This window comes from Callithrix jacchus, chromosome 18 (genome assembly GCF_049354715.1).
Source record: "Callithrix jacchus isolate 240 chromosome 18, calJac240_pri, whole genome shotgun sequence".
Taxonomy (NCBI): Eukaryota; Metazoa; Chordata; class Mammalia; order Primates; family Cebidae; genus Callithrix; species Callithrix jacchus.
The window spans coordinates 32,768,942-32,789,691 of record NC_133519.1 but is presented as its reverse complement, the minus strand read 5'-3'; the positions used below and the strand labels follow the sequence as shown (position 1 = coordinate 32,789,691).

Sequence of the window (20,750 nt, the reverse complement as noted above, 5' to 3'; positions counted from 1 at the left end):
GAAGACAAATATGGGATAAAGAGGAGACCTAGTCTAAGTAGCCAATTCTCATGAAGGGATATGTATTAGTTGGAGTTCTCCAAAGAAACAGAACCAATAGTGTGTGTGTGTGTGTGTGTGTGTGTGTGTGTGTGTGTGTGTGTTGGGGATGGGGGCTGGTATTTTTTATAGAAATTGTGTCACACAATTATGGAAGCTGAGAAGTCCCATAGCCTGCTGGCTACACGCTGAGAACCAGGAAAGGCAGTGGAATACTTCAAAGTCCACAGGTTCTAGAAGCAAGAGTGCCAGTGTTGGAGTAAGGAGAAGATGGGGGTCCCAGCTTAAACAGAGAGTGAATTCGCTCTGCCTCTGACTTTTTGCTCTACACAGGCCCTCAATGGCTTGGATGATGGCCACCCACATTGGTGAAGGCAGTCTTTTTAGTCTATCAATTAAATACTGATCTCTTCAGAAATACCCTCACAGATAATCAAGAAAAAATGTTTTGTCAGGGTGATAGACATCTTCTGGAGTTAAACAGTGGCGATAGTTGCACAATACATTTTTAAAGGGTGGATTTTATGGTATGTGAGTTTTATCTAAATACAATTTTTAAGAAAAAGCCTTAACACAGAGATAAATATAAACACATTTATTGTCAACCGTTATAGTGTCATGTCAAATAAGTCTGACATAAGCTTAAATAAATACATACTTTAAAAATTATAAAATATTTTAAGTTATAACTTTAAATTCTCAATAAAACTCAAACACAAACCACATTGGTATTTCACACAGATAATTTCTAATGCAGTTTACATAAATATTTACAACACTTAAACAATTTCAAAGAAAAAAACCATTCATTCTATACATAGCCTGATCACAGTAGTTGTTCTCTGTCATTTCCCAGAGTTTTTCTGCCCCTTAAAAAGAACCTCTGCTGTTCTGATCCTTATTACATCGCCCTTTTGACTGCTGCCTTTGTCATTGCCAGTGTTCAGCCAGAACTTCTCTGAAGCTTTTTTTCAACACATGCTAAGTTAATGGAAGTGTAGGAGAGTTTTGATTCTCACACTCCACAAGGCTAGAGCAGCTTCAACAATTCCTAACCGAGAATTTCTCATTGCCAGTGATTGGAATTTTTAAATCTGCTTATAAATAAACATAAATGCTTGCTCACACAGGCTTTCCTCTCTTCCAGAGCACCCTAGCATACAGAAGAAAACAAATAGGGAATAACTATTAGACATCTTCATTCTTTAAAAGTCTACCAGATGACTCTTTGATATGGTGATTTTCTATCATGAATTTTAAATCTTCCATAATATACAAGGATTATGTTTACATATTACATCTGACAAAGATCTTTGTAGGAATGCAAAGCATTCTTTTCCAGCAAAGACATTCATAAAATTGTACCTTCATGCATTTGCATTTATGCTTTTATTAGATCAAACTGTTTTATCTCATGGAAGTTTTTCATCATGGAAACCACATATTTCTGAAAAAGATACCTGACAATATACAAACGTTCCATTCAGTTTTTACTCTCCGATATCATCATGTTTTTAAAAACCAACTTTAGTAAAACCACTCAGAACTTTATGCCGGTTAACATCATGCCTTGCTAGGGGACAATCGTTTCCCTTTTTGAAATAAATTTATAAGAGATGTAACATAATTTGTTAACAAATAAAGAGGGGGTAATCTAGGATAAGTAACTTTTACCCATAACAGTTTACAATATTTACACATTTACAAGTTTTTTAAGTCCCTACACCACTTGTATTGAATGAAGAATTATGGAAGATTATAATATATTCAATGCAAGTAAAAAAGATCACAATCTTTAAGAACTCTTTAAGAAGCACTGAATCCCACAGGGATGAAAGTGATTAAATTGTGCATAGTAACCCTCACACAGAGCGTTGAGTAGGATTTGCACCGTTAACAACCCTCCATGCATTGGCCTATGTGCATTCAAAATCTGTCATTTTTTCAAGTTAGAAATAGAATATTTTTTTTTTTGAGACGGCGGTTCGCTCTTGTTACCCAGGCTGGAGTGCAATGGCGCGATCTCGGCTCACCGCAACCTCCGCCTCCTGGGTTCAGGCAATTCTCCTGCCTCAGCCTCCTGAGTAGCTGGGATTACGGGCACACGCCACCACGCCCAGCTAATTTTTTGTGTATTTAGTGGAGATGGGGTTTCACCATGTTGACTAGGATGGTCTCGATCTCTTGACCTCATGATCCACCCACCTCGGCCTCCCAAAGTGCTGGGATTACAGGCTTGAGCCACCGCGCCCGGCCTTGAAATAGAATATTTTTAGCCATTTTTTCCTCTGAACTCTTGATAATTATTATTCATTCTTATGACAGCAACTGTGGAATCAGCTTTTGAAACACTATGAAGGGCAAAAGAAAGAAAGTCATAAAATATTGTGTTTCTATGCCAAGATTTCACAGCAAGCAAGGGAGAGTTAGAAAAGGAATTCTGAGATTTCACAGTCATGGTCTCTTCACCTTTGCTTGGAAGAAAATGTCCTTTCCTTTCATTAGACACCACTCTCTTGACCCTGAGAGTAGGAAAGAGAACACTGAGTCCATTCAGTCAAAGGCTGGCCTTGCCCACTGGACTTTGATACATTGAAGTGGTGGTGGCTGTGGCAGTTTCAACCATAAAGGCATGTGGTATAGTAGGCAAGAAGGGCCGGAGACCCGAGGAGAGTTCTCTGTCTCTGTTGTCTTCAGTGTATCCCTCTAGTTCTCCAGATGCACCTGTGTTTCTGCAAATATAAGCATGCATGTCATCAGAACACTTAATATTCTGCATACTGATACCAACAACAAAATGTACCTTCTAACACAGACCACTGTATACATTCTCACTAGGATAGTGCATGTAGGAACATCAAATTCTATTCAGTTAGGACAGTGAGCATGGATACGTATTATACATCTGCCAAAACCTACAGAATATACAACACAGAATGAATCCTAATGTAGCCTGTGGACATTAATGAATAGTAATGTATCAATATTGGCCTATCAGTTGTAACACTAATACAAGGTGTTAATAACAGGGGAAATTGGAGGGGGTGGTGAGGAGATATGTTGAAACTCTGTATTTTCTGCTCAATTTTCCTGTAAACTTAAAACTGCACACACACAAAAAAGTTCTTTTAATTTTTTAAAAAGTATTGAGAAGGACTTGACCCTTCCAAATTCTTACAAAGCAGGTCAGAGTGGTTAAGAACACAAATTCTAGAACCAGACTGCCTGGGTTTGGATCCTGGCTATACCACTTACTAGCTTTGAGATTTCAGGCAATTTACCTAACTTCTCTCTGTCTCATTTCTTTATCTGTGTGACTGGAAATATAGTAACAGGTTGGGCCCAGTGGCTTATGTCTGTAATCTTAGCACTTTGCAAGGCCAAGGTGGGTAGATCACCGAGGTCAGGAGTTCAAGACCGGCCTGGTCAACATGACAAAACCCTGTCTCTACTAAAAATACAAAAAATAGCTGAGTGTGGTGGCAGGCACCTGTAATCCCAGCTACTTGGGAAGCTGAGGCAGGAGAATCGCTTAAATTCAGGAGGTGGAGGTTGCAGTAAGCCAAGATTGCACCACTGCACTCCAGCCTGGGCAACAGAGTGAGATTCCATCTCAATATTTAAAAAAAAAAAAGACAAGGAAAAGAAACATAGTAACAGCCCCTATCTCAGAGTTCCTAGCTTAGAAAAGTTCCTAGAATATAGTAAATGCTATGTAAGGATCAGCTGTCTTCATTATTATTATCTGTCATAAACAAAACTACACAGTAAAGCAAAATCTCAGTTTCTTTCCTCTCCTACAAAAAAATAAAGCAACTTTCCAGAACAATACCCTGAAGGTGACGATTTCTCCCCCACTCCCTCCCTGAGATATTGGCAAGTTTGGAAGGTTCAAAGAGAAACAGAGAATGTAAAGACACCTCTCTTATAACCATTTGTAATTTACAAGTCTTACCTGATTCTTTTGAACTTAAAGGATGTAAGAAGGCTTTTGGTAGCTTCCATCTGATTCAAGGCTTTGGCAGCTGCTGTGGTATACATGAGAACACTGGGTAAAGCACTGTCTTCCAACATGAAGAGAGAAAAATGTGTGGAATGTTCAGTGGCAAGCTTTGTATAAGAATGCAACTTACCTGGCAGGAACAAATTTCTTTGCTGCAAAAGAAAAAACAAACAAAAATCATTAATTCAAAGTAAATGATGTTTGAGGATATGTTAAGTCCAGATACAATATGACTTAATTCATTAAGGGTTACAAACTCAGTGCCTCAGGGCCTCTGTGATAATCAGAGCACAAGCATGGCTCTGTGGCATCTAGGGTGAAATGCAAAGTGCACACCTGTCCAAAGGGCGTAGCAGCTTCCTAAAGCTGGCAAATAGCTACAGGGTTATCTTGCCTGATTCAACTCCCAATTTTTCATGAGAAGTCCAAAATCTGAATTTAAATGTGAGATTTCCTATTTTGTAAATGTCAGAACGTAACTCAAAAATGTTTTAAGTACTCTTAAACATGTAAGCCAGACAAACCATGAGTGTAGTCAGATGTGCTTGCATATTCCTTAAGAGATACTCCCAAATTTAAGCCTATACTCCAAATAAATCCCCTTAGGAAGGATTTTATCCATTTTCCTTAAAGCGCTCATGATGGCAGTCTCATTGCACAACTCCTGGAGGCATCATATAATTCAATATGAACAGCACCCCCTGGAGTTGTACAATATTAGGCACAACTAACATTTCTATTTCCTAAAACTCTTCCCATACTGAGTTGTACTACTAACTCTTTTCCTAAGACTTCTGCTTAATTATACTGCATTTATTAGTGTTTATCCAGATTCCAATTATTGTTCAAATTTGTAAGCAAGACCATGACTTATCAATGAGAAAGAAACGTATTTTTAAAAACTTTTTTGAAGTGCATTCATAAACGTCCTCACCTTTCCGAAGGAATTTCCGAACCCAGAGGAGAAATGGTATTAGTGTTAGGAGAGAGATTCCAGCAGCAGAAAGTCCAGCAGCCAAGGGAATGTGGGATTCAGCGGGAGCTAAAAAAACGAGAGGAAGAAATGACATGAGAAGGAACTGATGTTAAAGTCTCTCTGTCCCGTCCATTTGGCCTTTTTTTCTGTACACTGATTACTAGGAGCAGAAGAGCTATCTAGCTTAATACAAGAAGCAGAGGTGCGGCATTAAAGGCCTTTGAGATTTGCTCCAAGCCACCTTCAAAGTTATTTCCACCATAGCTTCCACCACCGGCAGCCAGAACTCTAACTTGCCAGGCTTGTTCACGATACCACGGCACACCTTGGTTAATAAACACTGCACTTGGTGCTCTCTTGCTCTCACTCCCTCTAATTTTCCATTTCCCCTTTCTCCTTTCCTCTCTATGTCTCCTTTTTCCAGTTGTCAGAATTCTGTCCATTACATCAACATGCAACTTCTGTTTTTTCTCTGTCTAACCTCATAGAATTTAATATTCACAATTTGTTAACCTGGGCAAACTTTCTGATTTGGATATAATGGATAGTTGATTACTGTAACAAGATAGCTGCCCCCTTTTCTCTCTCTCTCTTTTTTTTTTGAGACGGAGTTTTGCTCTTATTACCCAGGCTGGAGTGCAATGGTGCTATCGGCTCACCTCAACCTCTGCCTCCTGGGTTCAGGCAATTCTCCTGCCTCAGCCTCCCGAGTAGCTGGGATTATAGGCACGCGCCACCATGCCCAGCTAATTTTTTATATTTTTAGTAGAGACGGGGTTTCACCATGTTGACCAGGATGGTCTCGATCTCTTGATCTCGTGATTCACCCGCCTCGGCCTCCCAAAGTGCTGGGATTACAGGCGTGAGCCACCACGCCCGGCCCCTTTTCTCTTTAATCCCCCAGACAACCACCATCAATCAATGCATCACCTTCACAGATAGGCAGCAACCCAGACCAGTGTCCTGTGGCACCACATGTCAGCGCTGCTGAGCCATTGAGCATCCATCCTTCAGGACATGCGAACTTGCACACAGTGCCAAACACAGGCTCCCCACTGCAGCTCATGTTGATCTTTCCCGGAACTGCCAGGCTTGAACATTTCACCACTGCAAATGTTAGGTACACAGGTAGAGTTTCAGAAAAATCTACTGGAAAACTTCTAAAACTCACTTAAAAGTCAACAATAAGTATAATGTATAAGCACTACTTAGTTTTTGGCATGTAGGAAATTAGGATCAAACCCCCTTGGGGCAACCTAGGTTCAGAAACTTATGAGGTATTTGACCTGTACCCTAAAAAAGTCTGCACTCAATTCTACCTTGGCAGGAAGGAACCTCTTGTGTCCACTGTCCCTGAGATGTACACTCAAGTCGAGTTGATCCATGTAATTCAAATCCCTCCTCACAGCTGAAGGCACAAGAGGACTTGTAGGTGAATTCTCCAATGGGGGAATGAGCACACTGCACCACACCCCTCGGGAGCTGGCGAACAGCATCACATCTCACAGCTGGAACACATGAGAGAGCACTTTAGAAGTTTATTTGCATCTCTGGTTTCCCAAGATAACCAAGTTCCTAAGCTCTTCAATCGTGTTTATCTTAAAATAAAATAAAAACAAACACCATACCTTCACATGTGGGCTTCTCGTTGTCCCACTCCCCTGTGGGGCCACACTGGAGCCTTTTGGAGCCCTTCAACACAAATCCCTGCTCACAGGAGAACTCACAGCTGGACCCATTCTGGAAGCTGCCAGAAGCACTAGGAAGACAATTCATGTGGCCTCGCTCAGGGCTGGACAAGACTGTGCACTGGAAAGCTGAGACATCAAAATGATGGTCAGAAAATACTGCAGTGGAACTAGAGAGTACTTGGCATTTGTTGAGTGAACCTGTTCATTCAAGCAACTCTTGGGTAACTGAAGAGTCTTTATAATTCCTGGACAAATGGGAAGATGGGTGTGGTGTTGTTTTTTTTTTTTAATTTCAACCCCCTCACTGATCATGGCACTAATTAAAAGACTAATTAACAGGAACATTAGTTCCTGGGCACTGTTATCTAACATGCAAAAGAAGTTATGGTCAAGGGAACAATTTCACACAGTCTGAGGACAACATATGGGTCATGGATGTTTATAGATGGTGCCAAAAAGAAAGAAAGAGAAGAAAGCACCCCAATAAAATTTGTGTGCTTTGCAGTTTGGTTTTTGTGTTATAATGTTTTGCTACTGAAAATCATTCTGTGCTGGCTTTGGCTAGGAGAAAGGCAGTGGCTGATGGTAAAAACTGTTTATTTTCAATATCCTTGCTCTTACGTTAAAGTGAATTGACGTGTACTGCTTATATATGTATCAATACTATTGCTGTAACTGACACCATGCTTGAAATGGTCTCATCACTGCTAATTGTGAGCCATTTCAGAAGAAAGGTGTGATGAGAGTTTTAGATTCAAATCATGTTCTCATTATTCTGCTTTCTGAATATGATTCCTTCAGACTAAGAATTCTGTCTACTCTATGCTAATGTGTGTAAAGTTATATTAGCACATCACAGTTCGAAAAGCAGCAAAGCATTCATTCTTAATACATACGATCCTTTCCCTGGCCAAACTAGTTATTTTAAATGAATCTCAAAGATATGAGTGTTGCTCATCAAATCTGATTTCCATAGTTAAAGTGGGTATTGGGGTTTTTTTCACTGTCCAAGTTTGAAGATGATTGCTCTTTAAGAAAGTATAAATCAAAGGATCTCAAGCTTACCTTCACAAACTGGGATTTGCGGTGTCCACGTCCCTTGAGTGCTGCATTCAACCTGGGCTGAACCCTGCAACATGAAGCCTTCCTCACAGGTGAAGTTGCAGGAAGAGTTGAAGGTGAACTCTCCAGCAGGGGAATGGCTGCACGTCACAGAGCCATTCTGAGGCTCGGGGATAGCCCTGCATGTCACGGCTGTAACAAATGTGCCCAAAGAATTAGTATAGTAGGGCATAGAATTAGTTTACCCATTTCCAGTATTGGGAGAAAGAATGTTAATAGTAAGTCTCCGTGTGGAGCATCTTTACCTTTACACTTTGGCTTCTCATTGTCCCAATTCCCAGATGAGGTACACTGAAGGCTCTGGGCTCCCATTAGTTCAAATCCTTCTTCACAGTCAAATGCACAGGTTGTGTTCCATGGGAAGCTTCCAGGACTTGGGAAACAGTCTACAAACCCATTGGCAGGATTTGTCAAAGCATCACACTCAACCACTGGGGATTTGATAAGAGCACCGTGAATTTTACAGAATGATATTTTCACTTCCTATTGGGGTGGGTGTATAACAAAGTGAGGGAGCTGCCTCCAAAGGGTAGATCCCAAAGTCCTGTGTCAATTCTTAGGGACATGCACAGCCAGAATAAAAGCTTTTATTCTTTTTCATGGGTATTTCTATCTTCTCTGATTAATTTTCACTTTGCCTATGCTGAGTGGTCTCTAACCTATGTTACCATTTACATAAGATTTTACCTTATTTACATGAGGTAAAAATTTTTAAAAAAAGATTTTTGACTGGAAGTTATGACTAGTACTGACATACCTTGGCCATTCATTTATTTTAGCCTATCAGAACCTGAAGAACTGATTTTTTTCTTTTTTGGCCTCTGGTTCAGAAAGATACAATTGAAAGACAAAAAGATATACTGAGACTGCTTGATGATCACGGTCTTAAGTTAGTCCCATAGCATAGAAAAGCTAAACAGGGAAACAAGATGAGGAAGTCACCGAGAGTTCTAGAGCTTTACTGTTTTATGGTCTCCTTTACAAATTACCAGAGCCCCAGAAACACGCAGTCCAAACGTAGAATAAAAACTTCTCTCAACCCAGGCAGGTACTAGGTTAGCCATATACATTGGTTAAGAGAATCAGTTCTATTAAAAATAAAGACAAAAAAAAAAAAGAACTTTCCTGAAGTTTTGAAAATGTTATAAGTTGGATTAAAAAACAGAAGCAATAAGGGATGACTTGGAGAATGTTCTGTGTGTTCTGAGAGGGATTTACCATTGCAGGCTGGAATAGGAGCACTCCATTCTCCAGAGGACATACACTGTGTGGCCTCCATGCTGCTTGGCTGGTAGCCCCTGTCACAGCTGACAGAGCAGGAAGAATTGTAGCTGAAGTTTCCCAGTGGGTGAGTGCAAACCAGGCTTCCATGCTCAGGGGATTCCGGGGCTGGACAGTTCACAACTGAAACAGAAACCCAAATCAGCTCTGCTCATCTCTCACCTTGCACAGTCAAGAACATTGGAAACTACAACTATAGGGGTTTTTTCAGTTTAAAAATTTATAAAATTTTTAATAGAATATGTAAAATTGACTGTAGTTCTACCCCTTTTAGTCAAGAAAATATTGATTCACAACAGCAACAACAAAAACCCATAACAACAACCACAAAAAAAGAAATATTCAGGGGAGAGTAGTGTGATTGTGTTTATCTCAAAACTGGTCAAACTATATAAACAAAAACAGCAAACTTAGGTGCTACAACAAATTTCTGGTTACTTTTCTCACAACTGCCAAAAATACTACAGTAAGCTTCCACCCAGGTCACCCTGGGTGAAACCATCCATGAAGCTATATTTCAAGTTTAAGTACTAGGGTACATTACAAATTTTAAAACTCTAATGCTGCACTATCTAATTAGCCACTATCTATTTGTGGCCACTCAAATTAAACTTGAATTTGTTGAAATTAAATGACAGTTAAAATTCAGGTCCTCAGTGTCACCGGCTACATTTCAGGTACTCAATATCCACATGTGGCTCATAGTTACGCACTGGACAGCACAGCTATGGAATATTTCCATCATCACTAAAAGCTCTACTGCACCACACTGTGCTAAGGGACCTTGGAGAGAAACTAATCTAACTCTCTTAATTTACAGATTTAGAAACTGAGACCTCATTTCATTCAAGTGACTAACCCCATGCTACATAGCTAGTCATTACAGAGCCAGAGCATGAACAAAGATGCCCTGGACTCTGTAACTCGCTCATTCCCACTGCAAGGTCTTGTTACCACCTAGATGATGTGAGCACCTGCTCCTTGCAGGGACACAAAACTGCAGTTTATTCAATGTGTCCTGTGCGCCAGGCACCATGTAACCATGACCCTGTGAAGTTCCCACTGTAATTATCCTCATTTTACAATGAGAAAACTGTGGCCTAAAGAGTTAAATTATTTTGTCAAGATGCCATAATAAATAACTGGTGAATCTAGGACTCAAACCCAGAAGCATCTGACTTAATAGTTTCAGCTCACAATCACCAAATGACACCATCTGCACCAGAGAGGGGAAGGCATGCAGACCTAACTCTGAAGCCAGCTAGGACGTGAGATGGTGCTGCCATCTCAAGTGAAGGACCAGGTGAGAACCAGACTTACCTTGCTCGCACTTGAGTCCACTGAACCCAGGGGCACACTTGCAAGTGTAATTATTGATGGTCTCTACACATTCACCGTGGACACTGCAGGATGTATTGGTGCAGGCAGCTGCGCAAAACACAAAGCATGATGAGGACGATTATTGTGCTTATTCTGAGTGCCTTTGAATTTAAATCAACAGTGCAACAGGGACATCAGCAGTGCCTCAGAGTACCACAGATTTTAACTGAAGTGTTTTACAAAGTGCCAAATCGGAGTTTCAGGCCCATTTATCTTAAACCTTGATGCTAATGTAGATGTTGGGAGTACAGCTGTGGCTGGCACCTACCATAGAAAATTTACTTCTTCATAAACTCTGAAGACAGGTCCCCTACCACAAATAACAAGTAACTAAAATATGTACTCTGTGTGTATTTTTACATTCAAAGAACTACATATATGCCTACAGTATTTACATATATTATATATATACATTCTTGCTCACATTCACACAAAGCAGTGAAAGAGAGAAACTTTAGCAGTTAAACAGAATCTTTTAGAACATAAAATTACCACAAGAGAGAGCAACTTTGGCATGCTATACATTTGCCAAGATGTACACGCTCTGAAACTCCCTCCCACTGCTGCCGCAAACTCCCTACCTGTGTAGCACAGGGCCAGCTTCTTCTTGCTGCACCTCTCATCATTCCACATGCCCACGTCTTTGTCTCTCTTGATGTAGATTTCCACGCAGTCCTCATCGTTTTGTTTATTGTTGGGTTCACCTGGAGCCCAGTTCCTGGCTGCTTCTGTCAAAGGTTTCTGGGTTCCTACCCAGACCCACACATTGTTGACTTTTCTGATTCCAATCCAGTAATAGCTTGGTGAATAGCTCAATATGGAGTTGAGGTACTCAATCTCTTCTTTGTTTTGAATTGCAACTAGATGTGTGTACCTTCGCTGACAGTAAGCACTTGCCTCATCATAAGTCATGGTTTCCGCGGAGGTGTTGTAAGACCAGGCTCCACTCTCTTTAATGAGAAGCACTAGTGGGAGAAAAAGAGAAGAAATGGTAGAGTTTGGTGCTGTTGTGGTTTAACTCTGATAACTGTGCTTCTTATTGTCTTATTTTTGGCCTACTGTGGGCCAAAATGTTTGTGGCTTGGCCCAGAATTTTTTTACCTTTTCAAAAGGAAGAGGGATGTATGAAGAAACAACTACTAATTTTTTTATTGCGCACTTAATGTGCACCACGAAGCACTGTTTGAGGTACTTTCTAAGAACCATGCTATTGAATCCTCAAAATGCATCTGGAAAATAAGTCATTTATGATCCACACTACACTTTAGGAAAGAGAGACACTAAGAGGTAATGAAAATGGCCCTGAGCCCTGGGCAGGCAGAGGTCAAGGATGCTGCCATATATCCTGCACAGGACAGCCCCAGCCAAGGAAAGATATTTTCAGTCTGAAATATCTATAGTGGGAGAATGAGAAATCCTGGTCTAATGACGCTGACTTACCAAAAGTGAGAGCTGAGAGAAACTGTGACGCGATCATGACTTCAAGAGTTCTTTTCACCCAAAGGTTTAGGCTTGAAATACTTTCCTGGGGAGAAAAAAATACAAAATGAATTAGAGAAGGAAATCTGGGTAGCCAGTTACATTATTCTATCATGTTGTTTAAGGCAGCATCCTAAGATTTTGGGTAAAGGATTTCAGTGCCATAATCTTTATTTCAGAGTTTAGTTCAATAAATAAATACAAAATTTAAGATTTTCATCTTTTAGGTCAAAGAGAAAAGACAAGTTTTAGCTACAATACCATAAGAGCTTTTACAGATGTGATTTTTATTAGAAAGCCTTTTGCATTTCTGTGTTTCATAGCCCAAGGCTGCCCTTGTAAAGCGTTCTGCACTGACCGTTTTGTGAAGCAGTTGTTCAAATACAGGATCTCTCAGATGGGTATCACTGCTGCCTCTGCCTCAGGTCACTATAGCAGTTTTGATGTGAAGTCAGCCAAGAACAGCTGAACACTACTGCGGCTGAGGCCCTTTTATAGGAGGGATTGCTTCCTGTGAATAATAGGAAGATATTGTCCAAATCCAGTAAAGAGGAAATTCCCACTGGCAACCAAAAACTTTCCCGGGAATATCCACGATCCTTAAAATTACAATGATGTCAGAACTCTGTCTCTTGAAGCTACTTCACCTTTGTCCATGCCTTTCTATTTCATATGCAATTTCATTAATATGACACAAATGTATGATTTTTAATTCTTATAAAGTCTATGTCTTTAAAAAGTTGTAAAACTTTGCTTGTTAGTAGTATCTCTCATGTAGTTGTGGTAATAATTACCAAGAATATGTTTGTCACCCACAGTCCACTACCTTCCATTTCTCATTCATAGCTGTCAATAACCAATCGTTACTCATTTTTTCTTTCTTCGACACCTGCCAGTTTAACATACTGACAGAGGAATAAATCAGAAGGTAGATATTAATCTTCAGATTTTGCATAGCCATTGTGTCTAATTTAAAATATTATCTAAAAATAATATCTACCACTCAAATGGTTAAAATAATGCCCTCTTTAAAAAAAATAATTAAAATGGGAAATAGATGTTTATATCTGGGAATGTTTATGGTTTGTTCAGTAAAAAAAAGAAAAAACTATTTATACATATGTAATTGGTCCAAATTTTTAAATTTTTTAAATGTAAACGTGCAAAGAATAAAAACTCTTCCACAATATTAACAATGACTATCTCTGGATGGCAGACTTGGGATACTTTTTATATCCTTCATTATTATTTTCAGGATTTTCTAATTTTTTCAATTTACATTTTTTTCACCTTTATAGTAACAAGAATACAATTTAAAGAAACTTGTCTTTAGGTCGGGAATGGTGGCTCAGGCCTGTAATCCCAGCACTGCGGGAGGCCAAGGAGGGCAGACCGCCTGAGGTCAGGAGTTCAAGACCAGCCTAGCCAACATGGTAAAACCTCATCTCTACTAAAAATACAAAAATTAGCCAGGGCATAGTGGTGTGTGCCTGTAATCCCAGTTACTGGGGAGGCTGAGGCAGAAGAATTGCTTGAACCCAGGAGGCGGAGGTTGCAGTGAGCTGAACTTGCACCATTGCACTCCAGCTTCAGCAACGGCAAGACTCCATCAGAGAGAAAGAGAGAGAAGGAAGGGAGGGAGAGAGGAAGGAAGGAAGGAAGGAAGGAAAACTTGTCTCCAAATGCAACAGAAGGAGATGTATGTGGTATCTTATATTTCTGCTCTTCATTTTGACATTCCTTCTGGGTGATTGTATATACATTTCCCAACTCTGCATCCTATTCAATCTAAATGATGGTAACAGTAAATGGGGATCATATTAGTTTCATATTCTGTAGGTTTTCAGAACTCAAGTCAATCCTATATCTACAACTTTTTAAAATAGGAGGTTGACCTAAAAATGTACTATCAGCAGACATGAAGGAGTATTGGTAAAAGCCTTATTTTTCTCTTTACTTGTTGGCACTGGTCTTTCTGTGTTCACAAAGATGTCAAGACCGAAACCAAACAAGAAAAGAGAAGAAAAATTCCAAAAAATACAACTGTTTTTTTAAAAAATAACCTAATTAACTAATTTAATTCAACCCCTATCAAAAAACATAGAATTTATTCCCTTCACTTTCCTAATCTCTTATATGATCTAGATACTGACATTATTCCAATTCTTTATCCAGCTTTACTTAGCTAAATGTGATTGTTTCTTCAATAAATTCAGGAGAGTAATCACTCATACAATGCCTATTTAGAGTTTAGGGAAGAATGTCAAGCTGGGTTAATACATTATCTACATGTATTTTATTTTTAATAAAATGTGAATACATAATCTGTCATTTTTAAAAAGCATGGTCAAATGTATAGTGTAGCCAAATCTTTAAAAAAACTTATCTTCAATAGCAATAAAGTACCTAATAATTATTTTACAAATAGAAATTAGTCATAAACATCCCTACATAACTACTCTTATTATTGTGAATTTTTCATAACTAAGTTTATAGTTTATCTCTTCCCCTTTTTTAAATTAGTTCAAATAAATCTAAAAATAGTCCCAGTGGTGATATGGCTTCTATTTTATTTACAAATATATGTCATAGACCCTCAATTATAATCTCTAACATTTATTGAGTGCTTACTATGTGCCAGGCCATGTTTGAGCATTTTGTAGGTTCATCTATTGATTATTTAATCCTTATACCAGCTTATGAAATAGGTACCCCTAGTATCCCCATTTTACAGATGAGGAAATTGAGCAACTGGGGATTTTATCTCATTCAAAAGCACAGAGCTAAGGGTTGAAACCCAGGCAGTTGACATCCAGAGCTCACTCCCTTAACGGCTATTCTAAACCATGATTTTTTCTGTTCTTATGCCCTGAGATTCCCTGTTCTACCCAAGTTTCCTGGACTCTTTATGCCTTCTTCTTCCTGAGACCTCCTTGGCCATCACAGCTGTGTCCTGGGTTCTGAGACATGGGGGCTGAAGTGACCCCAGGGGCAGTGAGCAGTAGGGAGAAGATGCAGTGAGAACAGACCCTGGCTCCCCAGTGTGTAGGGAGAAAGTGGACAAAGGAAAAACGAGCAAGGCAAGCGGAGCCATGCCTAGGTAAAGTTGAGCCCTAAGCCACACTTCCCACAAGTTTCTGATTCAAAAGCAAACTTTCTCTACCGCGAAAGGGCAAAATGATTATTCTAAATTTACATTGAGAAAGCTTCAGGGAGAGAATCCAACATTGGAAGAATAAGACACATAAGGAGGGGAAGAGATAAGTGAGTAACAGTAACTTATATGTAGATACTATATATATATATAATATATATAAATATAAAATATTATGAAAGAAACAGAGAATCTCAAGATGTCAAATTCACTATGCCAAAGAGAAAGTTAAGCTTGGGAAATGAGTCATGCAAAACCTTTCTTCCTTTTGTTCCCAAATAGCTGTAATTTCACATGCTTACTTTATCGTGTACTGAGCACGAGATGAATGGATAATTTCTCTCTACTCCCTTCTTTTTACATGTAAAGTGTAGACTCACTGACTGTTCATCAGAGCCTTGCAAAACTAAATACTTGCCTAATTACCAACCCATCTTTCATTTTTTTGTTCCCCTCCTGCTTGCTCTTTCCTCTCTAAAGATGGAAGTTCCCAAAACCCTCTGGAAAAAGTACAGGTCACAGATCTTACAGTGACTTGTGTTTCTTTTTCCTGGGTACATATTCAGCCTTGACAAAATAAACCTCTAATCTATTGAGATATGCTACAATTACTTTTTGGTTTACAATGTGTACATATTTTTATATATCATAGATATATATGTTTTAACTAGAGGTATGTTATTCAAAATCCACTCACCCTTACAATTATCTGCATTCTCCCACAATGTTTTCTATATCCTGGCCCGTGAGGTTGGGACTGCAAATAAGGTACATGGGTCCTGGGAGCTGATGGACTCCCTTCTGGTTTCCGGGGCTGCTGAAGATGCCATAGACAAACCCGACTTTCCTCTCATGGAGAGACCGTGGGCCTGTGCAGGGTAGGAGTGGAATTACAGCCAGACTATAGCTTCTTCACCTGCCTTTTCCTATCAGGATCTCATGAGAGGCAATTGCTTGTTTTTTTTGCTGGGGTGGGGGGGATATCAGAGGGAGTTGAAGAGGAAATTGGGTGAGATTTGAATAGTTGGGTATATTGAATATTATCCCCTTCTTCAAATAATCCAAAATCTCCCCCCAAGAAGCAGGCTGATTAGGGGTGCTTCGAAGCTCCACTGAATCTTTCAAGCTCTGAAGACGTAGCTGGCTGTTACTGGACTGCCAGTTTTCAAGGCTGGCTTCATAGGGACCCTGTTGGCAATTTCCTACAAGGGGGAAGCATCCCCTACATGGATGACAATGAAAAGAGGAAAGAAGACGGTGGAAACACAGGCACACCCTAGTGTCTGGACCAGGGCTATTTCATCTCAGAGGTGTCACCCTTCCTGTCTTCATTGTCTCTTTTCCTGGAAGTCCCTTGTCCTCTCCTCCACACCCTTTAATCAGGCATCAAAGACTTTAATCACTTTTACTCTGTGCCCAGGCCCACTCATTCTCACCTTTATGGCAAAGGGAGTAGGAGACAGAGAGAAAGCCAAGATTAGGGACCCTAAGAAAGTTAGAATTTTAACCAAGGCCGCCATGTGGACAGAAGATTATTGGGTTTAGTGGAAAGCAGCACTGGCCATAACAACATGTGGCAAAAAGCATCTATCAAGGAGTGAAGTTATTTTTGGTTCCTCAGGGCTGAATGTGACTGGGAAGCAGGGCAGTGATGTCCTCCTGCCTTCCTGAGGCTGGCTGTTCCCTTACCTCTGGGAAGGCTTATTTTACCTCTGAGTGCTTAGTTTTGAAAGTCTTGGTTCCCACTCCCATAAAAAAAAGTTCTACTCTGCTAACATCTAAGTTACCTTTGTAGAGTCTTAGGTAGAGGGAGGAAATCCCAATAAAGATTCAACCTATTTGCAAAATACAAACATGGTATTTCTTGCATTCCCAGAATTGTGAAAGAAAACGTTAGTGTATCACCACAGTAGAGAATGGCATTTTTCGTTTGATCAAAACCTAAATATATTTGATGAAAATGTGTCTGCTTCTAAGTTTATTTCCCAGAAAGCCATGTTTACTCACGTGGAATTTATAGACATCTTGTAATATCTGAGTTGAGTAGGAGCTCCGAGCTGTATCTCACTCTGCTCTCCCACACCCAAGGGGAAGTGTAGGGCTCTCAGACTTTAATATGAAGAAGAATCACCTGGACAGCTCACCCAAAATGTACATCTTTAAGTCCAGTACTCAGAGGCTCTGACTCAACAAGTCTGGGTGGAGCCCAGGAATTTTGGCGTTTAATGAATATCTCAGGTGATTCTAATACAGAACATGTCAGCTGACCAGATCCCATCACACTTTGAGATATACTGGCCTACGGCCAACTAACTTGGAAAAAACATTAGTAAGACCCTATGGTTGGTGCTCAGCCATAGGTATTAGAATTTTGATCAAAATTTTACTATAATCATGACACCTCTCTTTGGAACTGGAAGGCTAGAAGCCCACTTGTAAAGTGTTGAGAAAATACAAGGAAAATTTAGGGTGAGTAGTCCTTTGAATTCTTAAACATGGAAAGTGAATGTGTAAGAATTATTACCAAAAAAAAGAGACTAGCTGTTAAAGAATTAACACGAATATATATATATTAATATATTCTCTTTTCTCTTCTGATTCCAGAGGAGTTTGGAATTTCACCAATTCTCCTTGAGCTTCCAGGACAATCTGAGACTTAAATTTTTAATGTGCTTCCTATTTGGCAGCTCCTTAACTTGCAGCTTCCGCTTTCTGCTTGGGGACCTAAAAACTTTAATGTGCTTTTTGCTTCCTATTTGGCAGCTCCTTAACTTGCAGCTTCCGCTTTCTGCTTGGGGACCTAAAAACTAACTCATGGGAATTTCTTCAAAATGAGCCAAATCTGCTGAATTCCCAAAGCGGAAGAAACAAATGAGGATGGGCTGGTTACTTAAGAGAACTTTTCCTGAACATAGCCAGACTGTTTGCCGACTGTTGCTAACATGGGGGAAGAAATATCCCTGGATTTTAGAAGAGCCTCCTTGTTTGTTTTCCTTGGCCATGTGTGCTGCTTGTTTTGTAAGTCAGAAGTTTCCTAAAGGACTATTATTAGCTTTGTTCTCGGTGCCTCCTGTCAGAAAAATTCTGCTCTGGCCACTTTAAAAAAATATAACTTGGATTTTAATGTATCAGAAAATGTAACAGTTACAGACAGCTCTAAAAGGGCACTAAATGGCAAAGAAAATGGTTCACATTTTTTTTCCCCCCAAATCTAAAACAGGTGATTTTGGAGAAGTAGGAGAAAAAACTGAATTTTCTAGATCTCTTCAGAGCTCAGCAACTGATACAGCCAATTATGTAAGTCTTTGATATTTGAAAATGATTGGATTAACCTGATAACAATGAATATTTAAATACCATGATTTAACACAAGAGATTTCTATTTCACACTAATGAGCTCTGTGACTGGGGCAAGCTTCTTGGCCTCATTAAGTATCAAATTTCCTGAGAACTTATTTATTTATACCAAGAGTGCTTGACTACCATCTCTGCTAGCTGTAACATAATATGACAAAGGCATAAATATGAGATATGCGAAAAGGCACTGATTTAAATCAGAGGGTTCATTATTTTTCCCTGCTGTGAAGTTTTTAACTAATAATTCATAGGAAGATATCATATTTACAGTGTTTACTAGCACTTCACATACATTGCTTCTTACAGATTTTAAAAGTGAAAGGTAGATACTAATCTCATTTTACAGAGGACAAAACAGAGACCTGGAGAAGTTACCTCACTTGCTAGTGTTTTTTCAGTTAATAAATGGTAGGGTCGGGATTCAATCTGTGTTATTCTCAAGTTCATGTCCTTTTCATTGACTCCAGGCCTACTCAGATTGAAATCTCAGCAGGGAAGTAAACCCTAGTTTTTACATGAGAAAATGTTATAGCGACCTCCTTGGCTTCCTTTACCCCCGCCCCCAGTTCTGTGAGCTTAGTGTCTTAGGATGCCACTTTAGAAGTAGACCCTGAAATAAGGGTGTGGGTGCAAGTCATTTATTGGAAAGGTGATCCCAAAAAAGCCTAGTAGGGGAGTGAGGAAGTGAGACGGGGAAAGGAAGAAATTCAACAAAAAGTGTGTTAATAAGCAGGTTACTGCTGTGGGCAACCATGGGGCTCAATCGCACTAGGGACCTCTGTCTAGTACAGGAAACCTCAGAGTCTCCCCAAAGAGGGGGGCAAGAGGCCTGCCCAAAGTATATATCCACTAACTTAATCACTGGCTGAGGGCTAACCATAGGAGGGCCTGGTTAATTCCTCTGCACTTTCAAGTGGATTCCTGTGGTCAGAAAAAGCCCTTTAGAATGAATTTCAGATGCTTGTGTTTAGATCAGACATGATCTGAATGCTTGTTGGGACAGGGTGGGCAAATTAGTTTTCTGTCACTACCATAACAGATTACCACAAACTTGATGGCTACAAACAACATATATTTATTATTTCATAGTTTCTGTGGGTCAGAAGTATGGGTTAGCTCAACTAGTTTCTCTGCTCTGGATTTCACATTGCCAATATCAAGGTGGGCTCTTCTTGGGAGGCTTGGGGATGAATCCACTTCCAAGCTCATTCAGATTATTGGTAGAATCTAGTTCCTTGTGGTTGTAGGACCAAGGTCTCTGTTCCCTTGCTGGCTGTTGGCCAGGAGTCATTCTTAGCTTCTAGAGAGTACCTGTACTCTCTGACTCATGTCCCCACTTACACCTTTCAAGTCCTCACACCACTTGACCAGCAGTGGCTAGTCAAGTCCCTCTCTTCAAATGTCTCCAGCTGTGCCTTCTACCTCATTTCTCCTCCATGTACCACATCTGCTTCTACTGCTTTTAAGGGCTCATGGGATGACATTGGGTTTACTCAATCCAGGATAATCTCCCTATTTTAAGGATAGCTTATTAATAATCTTAATTCCATCTACAAAGCCCCTTCCAATAGTACTGAATTAGTCCATTTTCATGCTACTGATAGACATACCCAAGATTGGGCATTTCACAAAAGAAAGAGGTTTAATTGGATTTACAGTTCCACATGGCTGGGGAAGCCTCACAATCATGGTGACAGGCAAGGAGGAGCAAGTCATGTCTTACATGGATGGCAGCAGGTGGAGAGAGAGCTTGTACAGGGGAACTCCTCTTTTTAAAACCAGCAGATCTTGTAATACTTATTCACTATCACAAGAACAGCACAAGAAAGACTTGCCTCCCTGATTCAATTACCTCTCATTGGGTCCCTCCCACAACATGCAGGAATTCAAGATGAGATTTGGGTGGGGACACAGCCAAACCATATCAAGTACCTAGATTAGTGTTTGATTAAATAACCAGGGGGCAGACATCTTCAGGAGTGGGGGGGCATCTTTAGAATTCTGCCCACCATAGTAGGCTGTCCTACAGAGATGTAATGCAGAAACTACGTGAATGGCTAACCTAAATTAGCACTGGGATGTGTTTTCTGACTTAGTCCTTATCATAGCTCCTCTGCTTAGATGTGAAACTCATCCATGAATGCAGGGTTTGTCTAGATTTTTAAGTGGGACTTAAATATACAAAGTACTTCATCCATGACCCCTTGGCATTTATCTTTCTTGGATAACCCAACTCTGTTAGTTTTTGTATCTCACTTGCTCCTACAT

At 39.9% G+C, this 20,750-nt stretch overlaps 1 protein-coding gene across 1 annotated transcript; it reads right to left on the bottom strand.

The window, feature by feature from the left end:
- Positions 1–619: 619 nt before the first annotated feature.
- On the bottom strand, positions 620–12,438 carry SELE (selectin E). The gene is made up of 14 exons (XM_002760380.6): positions 12,330–12,438; positions 11,933–12,017; positions 11,074–11,457; positions 10,433–10,540; positions 9,050–9,235; positions 8,077–8,262; positions 7,775–7,963; positions 6,647–6,835; positions 6,338–6,526; positions 5,949–6,125; positions 4,977–5,084; positions 4,173–4,194; positions 3,995–4,067; positions 620–2,771 (listed from the first exon to the last, which is right to left on the bottom strand). Exons 2-13 carry the CDS (start codon positions 11,967–11,969, stop codon positions 4,010–4,012), a joined length of 1,833 nt encoding a protein of 610 aa, XP_002760426.1. The 5' UTR covers positions 11,970–12,017; positions 12,330–12,438; the 3' UTR covers positions 620–2,771; positions 3,995–4,009.
- Positions 12,439–20,750: the final 8,312 nt, after the last annotated feature.

What these genes read in the sequence shown, in the direction of transcription:
- SELE (XM_002760380.6), bottom strand. Translation starts at nt 11,969, where the DNA reads ATGATCGCGTCACAGTTTCTCTCAGCTCTCACTTTTG. An exon ending in TCGGAAATTCCTTCGGAAAG is followed by an intron (nt 4,195 to 4,976) that starts GTGAGGACGTTT and finishes TTTCTTTTGCAG; the next exon opens with CAAAGAAATTTGTTCCTGCC. An exon ending in AAGAAATTTGTTCCTGCCAG is followed by an intron (nt 4,068 to 4,172) that starts GTAAGTTGCATT and finishes TGTATACCACAG; the next exon opens with CAGCTGCCAAAGCCTTGAAT.